At 42.0% G+C, this 12,703-nt stretch overlaps 3 protein-coding genes across 32 annotated transcripts in view; 2 read left to right on the top strand and 1 right to left on the bottom strand.

Moving 5' to 3' along the window:
• LOC118510461 (AF4/FMR2 family member lilli) overlaps positions 1 to 5,416 on the top strand; it is a 197,286-nt gene extending 191,870 nt beyond the window's left edge. For all 22 annotated transcript variants that reach the window (XM_036052303.1, XM_036052311.1, XM_036052302.1 and 19 more), the window contains one exon: positions 58 to 5,416. In XM_036052303.1, coding sequence (XP_035908196.1) covers positions 58 to 102 — 45 coding nt within the window. In that variant the 3' untranslated portion in view covers positions 103 to 5,416. The remainder of the gene's footprint in view (positions 1 to 57) is intronic.
• A 1,554-nt stretch (positions 5,417 to 6,970) lies between these two features.
• Positions 6,971 to 8,887, bottom strand: LOC118510466 (MKI67 FHA domain-interacting nucleolar phosphoprotein). Its single transcript, XM_036052322.1, has 2 exons — positions 8,676 to 8,887; positions 6,971 to 8,578 (listed from the first exon to the last, which is right to left on the bottom strand). The coding sequence occupies exons 1-2, from the start codon at positions 8,793 to 8,795 to the stop codon at positions 7,187 to 7,189; spliced, it is 1,512 nt and encodes a 503-aa protein (XP_035908215.1). The 5' UTR covers positions 8,796 to 8,887; the 3' UTR covers positions 6,971 to 7,186.
• A 272-nt stretch (positions 8,888 to 9,159) lies between these two features.
• Positions 9,160 to 12,703, top strand: part of LOC118510469 (CYFIP-related Rac1 interactor B) — a 27,101-nt gene continuing 23,557 nt past the window's right edge. Inside the window, exons 1-2 of one of the 9 annotated variants that reach the window (XM_036052327.1) lie at positions 9,160 to 9,318; positions 11,087 to 11,561. In XM_036052327.1, the coding sequence (XP_035908220.1) occupies positions 11,379 to 11,561 (183 nt within the window). In that variant the 5' untranslated portion in view covers positions 9,160 to 9,318; positions 11,087 to 11,378. The other 8 variants (XM_036052336.1, XM_036052333.1, XM_036052334.1 and 5 more) reach the window with 8 other exon arrangements.

The following is a 12,703-nucleotide window of genomic DNA, read 5'->3' as shown; positions in this document are numbered from 1 at the left end:
GAGGGAGGCAAAAACAGTGGCATCAAATTAACGCCTTCTTTATTCTTCCTTTTTTAGGCCACCATGTACCGAGGAGGATACAACCGTTTTGCACCGTACTAAGAGGCAGTGGGTAGAGAGCGCCACCAGGATTCGCTCCACAGAATCCCCACTGACACCTTCCACGTAAAAACTGATACCCTACCCGACGTAAGAACAAAAATGCTTCCTTCCGTTTCGGTTCCGTGGCCCATAGCTTTTGCTGCGTATGCTGGGACGGCTAGAAGCGATTCTTCATCGCGCTCTTTAACGCTCAGTAGTAGCAGTAGATATCCCCCCCGACAGGGAAGGATATTCAAAAGGACACAAGATATCCGTTATAGCAATGGCGATTACTATCGCGACAAGCATGCAAGAAAACAAAATGGACGCACCGGAAGTAGTAGGTAAAAGGTACGGAGGAACGTCAGACCCGCGACTAGTAATTCCGCGACTCCTCTTACATTATGTTTTGCTTTACATCAAGAGCAAAGGCTCTCTCTCTCTCTTTTGTGTGTTCGCGTTCCTGTGAGACGTGTTTGTTTTTTTCTTCCATAATCAATTCAACACTTGAAACAAAAAAAGGTGTTGTAACAAGTAGTAGTAACATCGAAACCAAAGCACAACATGGAAAGGTTTAAGCGGGAAAAAGGGAAAGTCCTCTCTCCGTTTCAGGGAGAAACGCATGTGGCGCACAAACATAGACATCACAAAGAATGCCCCAAAGTAATTGAGGAGGGGGCCTCTTAGCTTTTCACGTACGAAGTAATTCAAATTTATTCATTAGCCATTCGACTTCGATATTTTTGCTCCTTTCATTAAGGATTGTAGGTTTAGGTTTGTTTTTTTGTTTTTTTTCTTCTTCGAATTAGTTACCTCTACATGATCGAGGTATATATATCTTTATTTTCTATTCCTTATTATTAGAAGGAAAATCCATTCACCTATTACTCCTGGCTCTCCATCACAGTAACAAGCAAAGGGCAGCTCTCTAATCATAATGCAAAAGAAGTGTAAGTGTCGAGTTCTTCCAACCGCACACACACGCACGCACGCACGCACTTTTGTTGATATTTTAAAAAAACACCAAAGAAAATGTGAAAAGCGGAAAAGCCCGGCGCGGAGTGGATGGAACAGCACCAAGAATCTCTGTGTGTGTTTAGGAGCAGCTTAATTTAATGTTTGTCTCGCCCAAGCCTCTTTTGGTTTTGTTTTTCCTTATCGAGTTTTCCTGTTTAAATCGTTGTGTGATGCGCTTTTCCCTCAATTTGTGTTCGTTTTCTCACTCATTAATACTCATCAAAGGGCAGGGCAGGTGTAATAATAATAATAATGTGTGTCTGGATACCACGAGAGTGTTGCTCAAGTTCTATCGTCCTGCAAACCTCCGAACGGAAAATAAAGGAAGAAGGATAGCCAAAGGTCCTTTACGCGATAAGGTTAGAGGGCAATTACATCACAATTATTTCACCCACAATGTGTGCTATTTGTGATAAGAAGTATCTCTGATTGGTTTAAATTGTAAAATGCGCGCCAACACAGACCAACGCAAATCTTCCCCGTACAACGGCTACGACTTCCGATATACAAAAGAAAACGAACGCACAATTTAACTAGAATCACCACCAACTGAACTCGTTGCTTTAGTGTATTTTGTTGCAAAACCCCCTTAACCAACCACCTCGTTCTTTGTGCACAAAAATATGTTTAGCTTAAGTTCGTTTGTCCCCCAAAAGTTGGCTTCCAGCGGTCGTCCATCCCGAACGATTTTTTTTGTTTCTTTCGGGGGGGAAAATCACGATCAACATTTTTGATGGAATGAAGGGGAAATTAGAGTAAACTAAACATTAAAAGAAGCCCTTCCGTTTTTGTCCCAAACAGCGCAACCAAAATTCAAGGCAAGAAAATATCGCTCAAGAAGAATAAGGCAGATATGGAAGGTACGTTCGTTTGGTTTTTCTTCTCCCAACTCACTTCTTTGCTGCAGCATAATTAAAAAAAAGTCCCCAAAAAAAGGGGATCCAAATATTGTACCCTACAACCCCCCTCCACAGAGTAGAACCAGTCTACTAACGAGTAGCGAGAGGTTTGGTAGCGTTTTAAGAAGGTGATGAGTGCAACGCAAAAACAAAGCCCTTGTAGAAATCTCAAACCCGCTCGATAGGAAGTAGCAGTGTGAGTTGTGTGTGTGTAAGTGTATTGCAAGTGCAAGCAAAGAACCCACGCGCGCCAATTCGAATATACAAAGCAAACGAACGATGACGAATGATGCTGCTGCTGCTGCTGCTTTCTATTGCTGATCTATGTAAAAAGTACCAAAACCGCCGCCACCATTCGTATATTCTTGTCCCTAAGTAGCAACAAGTCACGTGATGATCGCTCCAACGCTCTCCCGCTCTTTGTTTTTTCCTTCCACCGTTCACTACCAAGCAGTGATGGCGTTGGAAAAAAAAAGAAAACTCACTACTAAATAATTAATAACAAATAGAAATCCAAAGCCATTATACGCGTCCTTAGACTAGTGAAGCAGAAATATGGGAGGGGGGGGAAACAGAAAGAGAAAAGCAGCAAGCAGAAAAGCTATAAATTAGTGGTTAACCGAAGAAAGAAGAAAAAAAAAGGCGCAAAAGAAAAGATTAAAAGAAGATAAAACAGAGTGAACAATTCACCCAAAAAAACGTACAAGAAAAGGAGGAAAATCGAAGGCGTAAAGGAAAAGCAACAAATATCGTCAAACGCGTCTCGCAGCAGAATTTGTGTGTGTGAACGCAGCCATATTAAACATTAGTCGGCATTCACAACGGTTCCGTTGTTTTTGCAACAGTTTTTTGTTTGTTTTTTTTTTTGTCCTCTTCACGTGTTTTTTTATACTATCATTATTTTATCGTAGACTTAAGGATACATACACCGTAGCATATATATATACAATTAGATATGTTGTCGTAAGCATCACCATCATCTACCTTTTTTTTCGTAATGTATCGTTTCGCATTGTTTTTAGCAAGAGGTTTTACAGGCTTTCTCAGGCTAGGTTCAACAGTGTAACACTTTATTTCGATACCTTTAGCCTTCTCAGCAAGGGGAAAACAAACATTCAACTGCGTAAAATCTTAACTCGACTAAGGAAAACCTGCCTACTAGACTGTCAGAGCTGTCAAGCAGCATGTTTATACTGCGTGATTCGATGTTATACTGTTTGATATCTCATTTTTTTTAAACTTCAATTAATTTATAAAGGTAATTCTATTAGATTTTTTTATTCTTCATGTTGAGATATTTTAATGCTTTTTCTATTGCATAAAGCATTCTTCCCCTTTGCCACCACAAACTCGAAAAGGTCTCTGCTCCACCATTGCTGGCTTTATTGTTAGAGTTTGATTGTTGAAGCTGAAGTTGTCAACAGCTGACGATAAAAATTCATAAAAATACAACAAATTACGAGGCATATCCTCCCTGAAACGGTCTGGTTGGGATTTAAACCCAAGCTCTTTCGTGTGAAGTTCGGTGCCAGATTGATTAAAAACGATTGAAATGATACGGGAATTATCAGTTCGAAACCAAGTAGTATTTGCTTTCTTTCTTTGGCACTACAACCACCAAAAGCCATCTCTGACATCCTGTGACTTGATTTAACCCGTAGAAAGGTAGTCAGTCTGGATGGGATTTCATCACCGGTCCAGACCACCCCAACCAAGTTGTATGAACCGCATATAAAATATTATGTCAAAAACAGCTCCGTCAACTAGCCAAGTTTTCCATTGTCGAGATGGGATTTTACGAAGTTGAATGTATGTTTTTTCTACATAGAGAATGGTAAGCGAAGTTACAATATTTAACTGGTCTGAGAAACCCTGCATGGTTCGGATTTCTGTTCTCAGTGCTTCCGATAGCATTCTCATTCTTACAAAACTAAATCTCAACGCTACGCTACACTAAAAGCGAAGTATAATTTCGATCGAGCTTAATAAAATGCGGCCAACAAGAATGTTATTTTGAAGCTATCCATTTTTCTGTCCGGTTGCCCTCTCTTTTTCTCTTAATGCATCGCTAGTACAGCGAGAGTTTTATGAAGGTAGCTTTAACGTACTTCCAAATTTTACTCCTGAAAAAGCGCAACAAACCATACATACACACACAAAAAAAAAATCACGTTCGCTTCCCTTTTGTGGGGAGCGTAATGGCCGGCCGTGGCGGCATAATGGAGTGCTCAAAAGAAAATGAAAAAACGCATAACTTTATGGGAATCGATAAAGCAGTACGTGAATATAAATATATAAATATAAAGACTTATGCTACAAAAAAAAAAAACAAACAAAGAGGAAAACCAGTGAAAGCGATAAAAAAAATCGAATTGCCACCGCCACCGCATCCACCTAAGAAAAACGTACTTCCCTCCCGGATACCACTTATCTTCCCCCGTTTCTGTGTCATAGCTGGTAGTGTAGTACCTAGTAGTGGTGCGTATCTTCCCTCAAGAAAGGCACAAAAAAAGGATAGATTCAACTATCAATTGTGTGAAGAATATCTCCAAAAAAAACAGAAATATACACTTATAGCAGCACTTGAAACAGAAAACAGACGAAAAAGAAACAAACGCGCAAATTCAAATTGAAGCAAAGAAAAAAAATGGAAGAAAGATAACACGGTGATAACAAAAAGCATATAAAAAAGAAAGGAAGAAGAAAAGAAAAAGGAAGGCAAGGATAAATCTCTGCTAAACGCAATGTTAGAACGATACATTTTAAGAAGATTAAATAAAACAAACAAACAAACAAAACAAAACCACGAGAAAGGAAGCAAAGGAAGCAAAATGCCGCATCTCGTTTTCGCCAAATTATTAATATTAATAGACAACAAAACAGAAGAAGAAGAAGATACAGACACACATACAGACGAACAAACAAAACAACAAGACACACACACACACAAACACAAATAAAAGCAAAACAAAAGTATATAAATTTATTCTTACTCAAAAACTAGCGTTTAATGGTGAATAATGTGCAAAACAGGAGAAGGTAGATCAGACAGACAAACCCCCTTTTTTTCGGTGAGTCGGGTGTGTATGTGTGAATGTGTAACTGAAAATTTGAAAAAAAATGCGGTAAAAACCCATTTCGTTACTCCAACCCATACCAAAACCCATTTATTTACTCCAACAACAATGAACCGAAATCAAAGAGAAGTGAAACAAGCAAGAACAAATAGAACAAATGCTACAAAGTAAACAATAGAAGATGAAAACGTGAGAGCACAAAACTTCAACATGAAGCTCAATAATGAAACCAGCACAAACAAATGAAAAATAGAAATTGGTAGAAAGAAATAGAACCCAAAGCAAGAAATGCACAAACAACCAGAATTTGTTCCCAGCATTGGTCCAGGAAAAACTTAAAATAGAAATGGATTTCTTGTTTAAAAAAAACGCACGCACAAGTAAGGATTTTAGAGCAACAAGAAGCAAATCACACATCGCAACAGCAAGAACAAACCCAACTCTTCTTCTGGAAAACAAAAAACAAAAGTTAAAGAACAAGTAGAGTAATGCAGAGTAATTTGTAAGTATCGAAACAGCACACTTACAAATAGTAGGTGCCAGCGTCAAAACAGCAAACAAACCAACCAAACCAAGAAAATAGAAAATAGAAATTGTGCATGAAAAGGGAGGCAAAAAAAACTTGCAACCTAGAAACTTTAAATCCATTAAAAGAAGAAAAACCGAATGCTAAACAGTAGGAGAAAACGTAAATAGTTTGTTCTGTACACACACACGCATACACACAAACAGAGACACAACACACATTACACTAAGCCACACACACACACACACATTTCACCAACATCATATTCTTCTTTTTTTTGTAATAAAATTTTCATAAAATGCCAATAAGATGCTTTAAGCTAATATCCGAATGATAGGCAAACCAAACCATTATCAGCGCTTTTCTGGTGAAGCCTACAACTCCTCGAGGCTACCCCATACGGCTTTACGAGCTGGGCTGTCTGGTGCCATGCTCATGACATGACCAGCTCATCCGCAGTCCATCCATACATCTTTCCTTCCATGCTAAGCGTTCATTTGGGAGCTTAGCTCTAAGGACCTAGTATGGCCTGTGATCACGAGCATGACTGTTGGAACCTGCTTGGACAATGAGAAACCTCTTGCAAGGTTAATTCCCTTTGAAAGGAAGACACCTGCAACGAGACGAGGCCTCTTCGATTCCGAAATTTCTTGGCTTCGACGAGGTAGCACTTCGATTTCTTGATCTGTTGATTCATAAGGTACCTGAACGATCCCTCAATAGATAAAGCGCGGACTGTGAGATTCCTTCGACTATGAGGACATCCTAGACGACGAGACTCGATTAAGAGGTCCTTTGGAAATTAAAGCTTACACTTACTTGTCGCTTTCGATTACGATTACTATCTAACTTATCTTAACTATGTCAACGAGATCTCTTTGTAGGACAAGCTCTTAAGTCAAACTCTCCCTTGGACTATCGGAAGATGAGGCTTTTTTTCCGTGGCACTACAACCTCGAGAGGTCGCGGCCTGCCATTGCTTGCTTTCTGTGACTTAATTTTACCCGTAGTAAAGTAGTCAGCCCTACGTACGGGGAGGCGGTCTGGATGGGATTTGATTCCCGGTCCTGCCGTGTGTAGACCAGCGCCGTTATCGCCATGGGAAAGATGAGGCTTAGAAGAGTAAAATAGTTCTAAAGAAGGCCTTCCGAAGTAAAAGACATCTTAGAAAGCGAAACCCTTTGGACGACGATACCTGTGTACAACGAGCCATCTATCAAACTTCCCGCTGTTACAAATTCTGGCTGTGGTGCAGAAAGTCCCTGAAGATGCTTCCTTATGATGAACAATCGAATCAGCTTTTTTAAGGATCGAAGTAATAGATGGCCGACTTAACATCCCAAGAAAATAGTTTTCCAATCGTACACAAATACGGTTGTACAAATTAATATTTATTCAGAAAAAAATTCAAACGGACACATCCGCACTTTAATCCTTTTTAACGTACTTTACATCTAGGTACCACTCGTTTCCAAGCAACCGTTCACTGGCCCCAGTCTCGGCCGGAACTTACTAGACGTTTTTCTTACACAACTACACCCGGGGCCGTATGGGTTTCCCCGGCTTTCATGACCTGCACCTGGCCATTACTTCACCTTTCGAACCATCTTAGCAGGCTTCGGTGCGTCTTTCATGGAAAGCTTACGTTTTACTTTCGGCGAAGTCGTCGCTACAGGCGACTCGACCGTTTGCTTCTTCGCAAACGTAGACTGCTTCTCCTTTTTCGCTTGCTTTTTCTCCACCGAAGCTACGGGCAGCTTTTTCTCGCTTTGCTTCTTGCCCGCCAACGAAGGTTTTTCCTTTTGGGGTTGTGTTTTCTCCTGTACGACCTTCTTCTTCTCTTTGCTTTGCTGCTTCTTTTCCAGCAAAGATTGTTTAGTTTGTTTAGTCTGCTTTTGCTGCTGGTTTGCTAGCTTGTTCGTCGTTTGCTTCTTTTTCTGTTCCGCGTTCTCCGTTGAAGGTACTTGCTGCTTGCCACCTTGCTTCTGCTTCTGCTGCTTGCCACCTTGCTTCTGCTTCTGCTGATTGCCACCTTGCTTCTGCTTCTGCTGCTTGCTTGTGTTCAATTCAGGTGTTTTAATGGTTCCTTCAGCGAGCTTCTTCACTGTCGCTTGTGCCTGTTTGATTGCCTTTTCCTTTTGGATTGCTTCATCTTCTTTTTCATTGGTAGTTTTTGTCTTTCCTACCGTTTTCCAATCGCATGACATTTGCTGGAGTTCCTCGTCATCACCATCATCGTCGTCGTCGTTATCATTGTCCTTTCCCTGTTCATCGGTGGTTTCCGCCTTTTTGTTCGCTGCTTCCGATGCACCAACAGCAGCAGCAACTTCAGTTTTAGCAGCTTTATCAGTAGTTGTAGCAGTGTTAGCAGCAGCAACCTTCGCAGCAGCAGCATCCGCAACAGCCGTAGCTCTTTTCTCCAAATCTTCCCGAACCGCTCCCTTCAGTAAGCCTACTTGTTCCTTCAGCTTCGACAGGCAGTTTTGCATCTCCGGCACCTCGAGTCCCGCATCGCGCAACACCTGTTCCGCACGCTTCATACGACCGAGTTGCTTCAAGCATCGCTCACGAGCGTTCTGGTGTCCTAGGGGCTTGTTTATGTTCGTCACCCGACGCTCCAACCGCTGCTGATGGAAGGCCACACAGCCCGCCTCAGATTTGAACACACGGCCAAAGTTGCGAGGCACTTGTCTCATCTCCCTGGGCAGAACGCTCGTCTTTAGCACACGCCCAAACAGCATGTAGTTGTTCACGGCGCTGGCTGCAATTTCCGCTACCTCGTAGAATTTGAACTGCACGTACCCGTACCCTTGTACCTGGTGCGTTGCCTTCGATCGGGCAACACACACCTTCGACACTTCACCGAACTGGCTGAAGAATTGCGACAACGCATCCTCGTCGAACCCTTTCGGCAGGTGCTTGATGAAAACGATACCACCATGTCTGTTTTTTCCGCCTCGCTTGCTGGTCTTTTTCGTCTAAAATTTAAAGAAAGTACTATAAGTTATTGAATTTTGCAGATGTTATGTTAGCCGGTGGGTTCTCCCCCACCGGGAGTGTACATCACAACATTACCCTTTTTCTTTTCCTCAATCCTTCTGGTTTTGCACCACCTGCTTTCTTTACAGAGGCCGGTGATTTTGTTGCACCCACACTAGGTGTTGCCGCACCTTTTTTGGCAGCTACTTTAACCATTATTTTGCACTTGAAACTGATTTCGTTAACACCATGCGCGAAATACCGACGTTGTTTTGTCCGAGCGCGTGTTTCACATGGTACGTTGACAGTTCTGGTATCGAGCAGGCTGGTTCATCTAGTTGACAGATTGGCAGAATGACAGAAGGACGATGACAGCTGTGATCGGAAAACGCTAAATTGATACATTATTTGGTTTTTCGTATAATTCAATAGGTTATCAACTGTTCTAGTGTTTTTATAATGGAAATAATATTTAAACAATTTTCTGTCCTATATCGATTTGTTTCCGTTCCGTTTCTTTGCATAAAACTGCGTGCGTGCATCATTCCACTTGTCGACTACCACACGGCGTGTGTAAATACCACTTTAGCTGTGAGCGTGTTGGGGCTCTCTGTGCGTGTTGTTCGCGGAATAAAGACAGTCTGGATTGAATCGCCGTTTGTTGTCCATCGATATTTTTACGCGAAACCCGAAAGAATTCGGTCCCGATTACCAGTGACTATAGTGTATTAGATGCAAGGTGAAACAATAGATCTCCTTTCCGTATTGTGCTGCTGTATGGTGGTTGGATTCCATACACAAAACCGCACAGCGACGCGGCTGCTGCAAGGCAGCAAAGAAAAAAAAATCACAAACAAACCACATACATGCAAAAGTCCAACACTATCGAGAGTAATTTAGATGCGTTCTGTTGCGGGTTGAACGAAACACATTCATTGCCGTGTACGCAATAGTGAAGAATAAATTAATTAAATCGTGAACAGTGAACAGGCAGCGACTCAACTCCACTTCCTAGTCAACACCTCCTCCTTGTCCGAAACATCTTGCACGGCGGTTTTGTGTGTATGGTTGGTGTTTTTTCGGTGCGTGATAGTGCGACCACGAATTGCGATAAAAATAGTGTGCCATGAACGAGCCAACAGTGTATCCAATTCCAATTTCATGTCTTGTTCATCTTTGCCGCTCTGTTTGCGCGCGCCCTCCCGGGTTCGCATTATTAAATACAGCTGAAGCGGACAAAACAACACACACGGGACACCAGCATTACAGCGCGTCGTCGCAGCATACACACGTACAGCCACGCACGCACACATCCGCGGACGGGGAATTGTGTTGATAAGAACAACCTTCCTTTTACGGAGCTATCGCCGCGGTTGATGCTGGAACGAAATTCGTTCTCTCTCTCTCTCTCTCTCTCGTGAAGTACATCCAGAGCGTGCGAGAGAGCGAGAGCAAACAAAAATGATGATCAACGCTCGCATTTGAGTGTGTTTGTGAACGAATGTTGAGAAGTGTGAATTTTTGCAGCACACGAGTGTGAGAGCGAGATAAAACGCGAAGGAGAGAAAAAGAGATAGTGAGATGCAAAACATCTTAAAAAAATCATATCTTTTTTCTGATAGGATTATTGTAGCAGTTAAAAGAATATTTACCAGTAGCACTTAACAGACATAAATTACTATTATTTTTAACAGCTCTACTTACGGAAATTGTTATATTTTACATCAAAACGCTACACTTACACCATTCTCAGTGTAGTTTATGGTGTGAGAGAATGCCAAGTTAGCCCAAAACATACCGAAAGTCTTATTTGATTTCTCACCTCCTGCCGAGCACCGTACCGAGGGTTAATTCTGTAACACGTATAGGGTGTAAGGTCCCAAGGTGGCCATAAACGGCATATACGGACACCAAACAAAGGACCCGTTCTGGGAAGGATTCTGATGGAAAGAAATCTTTTGCCAAAAAAAAAAAAACACGATATCCTCCAGCTGTACCGGAACCCACTCACCCACTAAGGGAAGCTACAATTTTTGAAGTTTTTATTTTGCAAAATTCCTTCGTGACTTTTAAGATTGTTTCGTTTTGGTAATTGTTTGATGTGAGTGCGTGTATTGCGGATGGAACATTTTTGCGCGGCTTCCAAATGCCTCTGTCAGTAGGAGGTCAGCGTATAAAGCGTATATTTTTAAGGCTAAATTAAACGCTTCTTCGGTTTGATAGTGCGTGCGTGCGTGTGAGTGTACCTGTGGATATATTTTTGGAGATACGGTTTCGTTGTATAAATAATTTTCCCCATCTTATTGCCCACCCATCGTCGTGGGAGAGCTTTTTCGGAGGGTTTTTCATTAGCTGAAAAGTGAGTTCAGTGCGTGTTCGAGGTACTTCATTCGAGTAGGCACAGATATGCATGGTGATGATACTGTGATGCTGTCATGTTTTGTGCGATTTTAACAGTGTTTTTAATGTAATTTGTTCTCTTTCCTACTTCCTATCGTCAAACGAAGTGAAGTGTATGTGTACGATGAAAGTGATTCCCTACTGAAAATCGGTGAATAGTGCTTTTTTATCACAATCAATCGTCATTGTGCCTGGCCTGATCTAATCACGACAACGACGACGTCAACAATTAACAGTGGGTGACGTTTCGCGCTTCCATTCCAGTGTGTTGTGTCAGTGTGCGACTGTGGTAGTTTTGTGAGTGAGTCTATTATCGTAGCAAAACGAAAAGGTGAAATATTTTTTGCTCATTCCGTATATATATATAATAATACCAAACACACACAACACACGTGAGTCATGGGGAAGTTACTAAGCCTGCTGGCACGGGATGAATCAACCTGCTGCACACCGAAAACGTACGACGTGTTTCTTGACTTCGAAAATGCGGCCCCCACCGACCTGGAGCGGGAGGTGTACGAAGAGGTCGACCATGTCCTGCGCCAGTCCGAGATCGTCCTAGACGAGATCCAGTGTTATAAGGTAAGAGAGAAGAAAAAAACGGCTCTCCCCACCGTCCAGTGTGCGGATTGTTTATGTTTATTGTTTCGGGCGTCACGGGTCTTGGGCGAAGGAAGGATATTGCGTGCGAAGCAGGACATCACGAGGCGGGTTTTGTGTCCTTCCATCCAGGCACAAGAAGCGTTCAGTTGTGCAAGGCTCTAGCTCAAACGTCACGGGAAGCTCTGGTGAGCGAGAGAGTGAACCTACCCCAAAGTGCTCCAATAATAATGACAACGCTTCGCACAAGAGCGTTGGAGCTAATGGAAACTCGGAACATTTGTTGATTCGGTCTGCCTATCACGCACGTTTTGATGATAAAATCGAACCAAACGATAATCGACAAAAAATAGCATGCAAACCCACATACACACTCACACGGTGGTTGCCCTTTTTTGTGATAAGTTTGTGTGGGTGTTGGGCGACTGTGGCTGAACTTGTGCCAGTTTTGTTCCAACGCATTTTATCCACTCTCTTTCTCTGTGATAGTGTGAAGGGATGAGATAAGCTCGATGTGGATGGTGCAGCATATGGAGAACATATTGTATTGCTGTGTGCCCTCTGTTGTAACCTTCAATCTCGGCAATGTTTGCTAGGGTGTAAACATTGTTGCAATTCTGAAGAAAGGATGAAACCCTTTCCACAACTACACTGCACTACGTTAATATCCTCTGATTGCTTCGTCGCAGGATGCCATGATGTATTCTGCTAGGTGGGTGGCATCTGTCATCTGGTGGTGGGCTGTCAAAAACATGTTTTTAAGTAAATGGTGAGGTTAAATCGTGTCCTTGACGAAAAGCTGCTCTATCCTTTTTGCTTCAGAAAGCTTAACGATAGTCGGCAGGGTGAGATTATCCAGTTTTGCTTTATATTTGTTGCTTTAGATAGACGCTAGGAAGCTTTCTCAAGAAAACGTCGTCACTAACTTAACTAACGACTGCTTCAAACCAAATGATAACGAAGTCAAAAGGTATTTGCAGATATTAGGTTCATAGAGCGCCTTGCTGATCCATGTCTATCAACTAGCTATCTGTAACTTGAACAATTATAAGATAGAATCATTAGCCCTGATTAGCAAACTAGCCAAGATATCCACCTAACGCATTTAATGTTCTTCAGATCTC

This window comes from Anopheles stephensi, chromosome 3 (assembly GCF_013141755.1).
Source record: "Anopheles stephensi strain Indian chromosome 3, UCI_ANSTEP_V1.0, whole genome shotgun sequence".
Lineage (NCBI taxonomy): Eukaryota > Metazoa > Arthropoda > Insecta > Diptera > Culicidae > Anopheles > Anopheles stephensi.
Note: the sequence above shows the minus strand (reverse complement) of the source record. Positions and strands in the feature narration are given on the sequence as shown.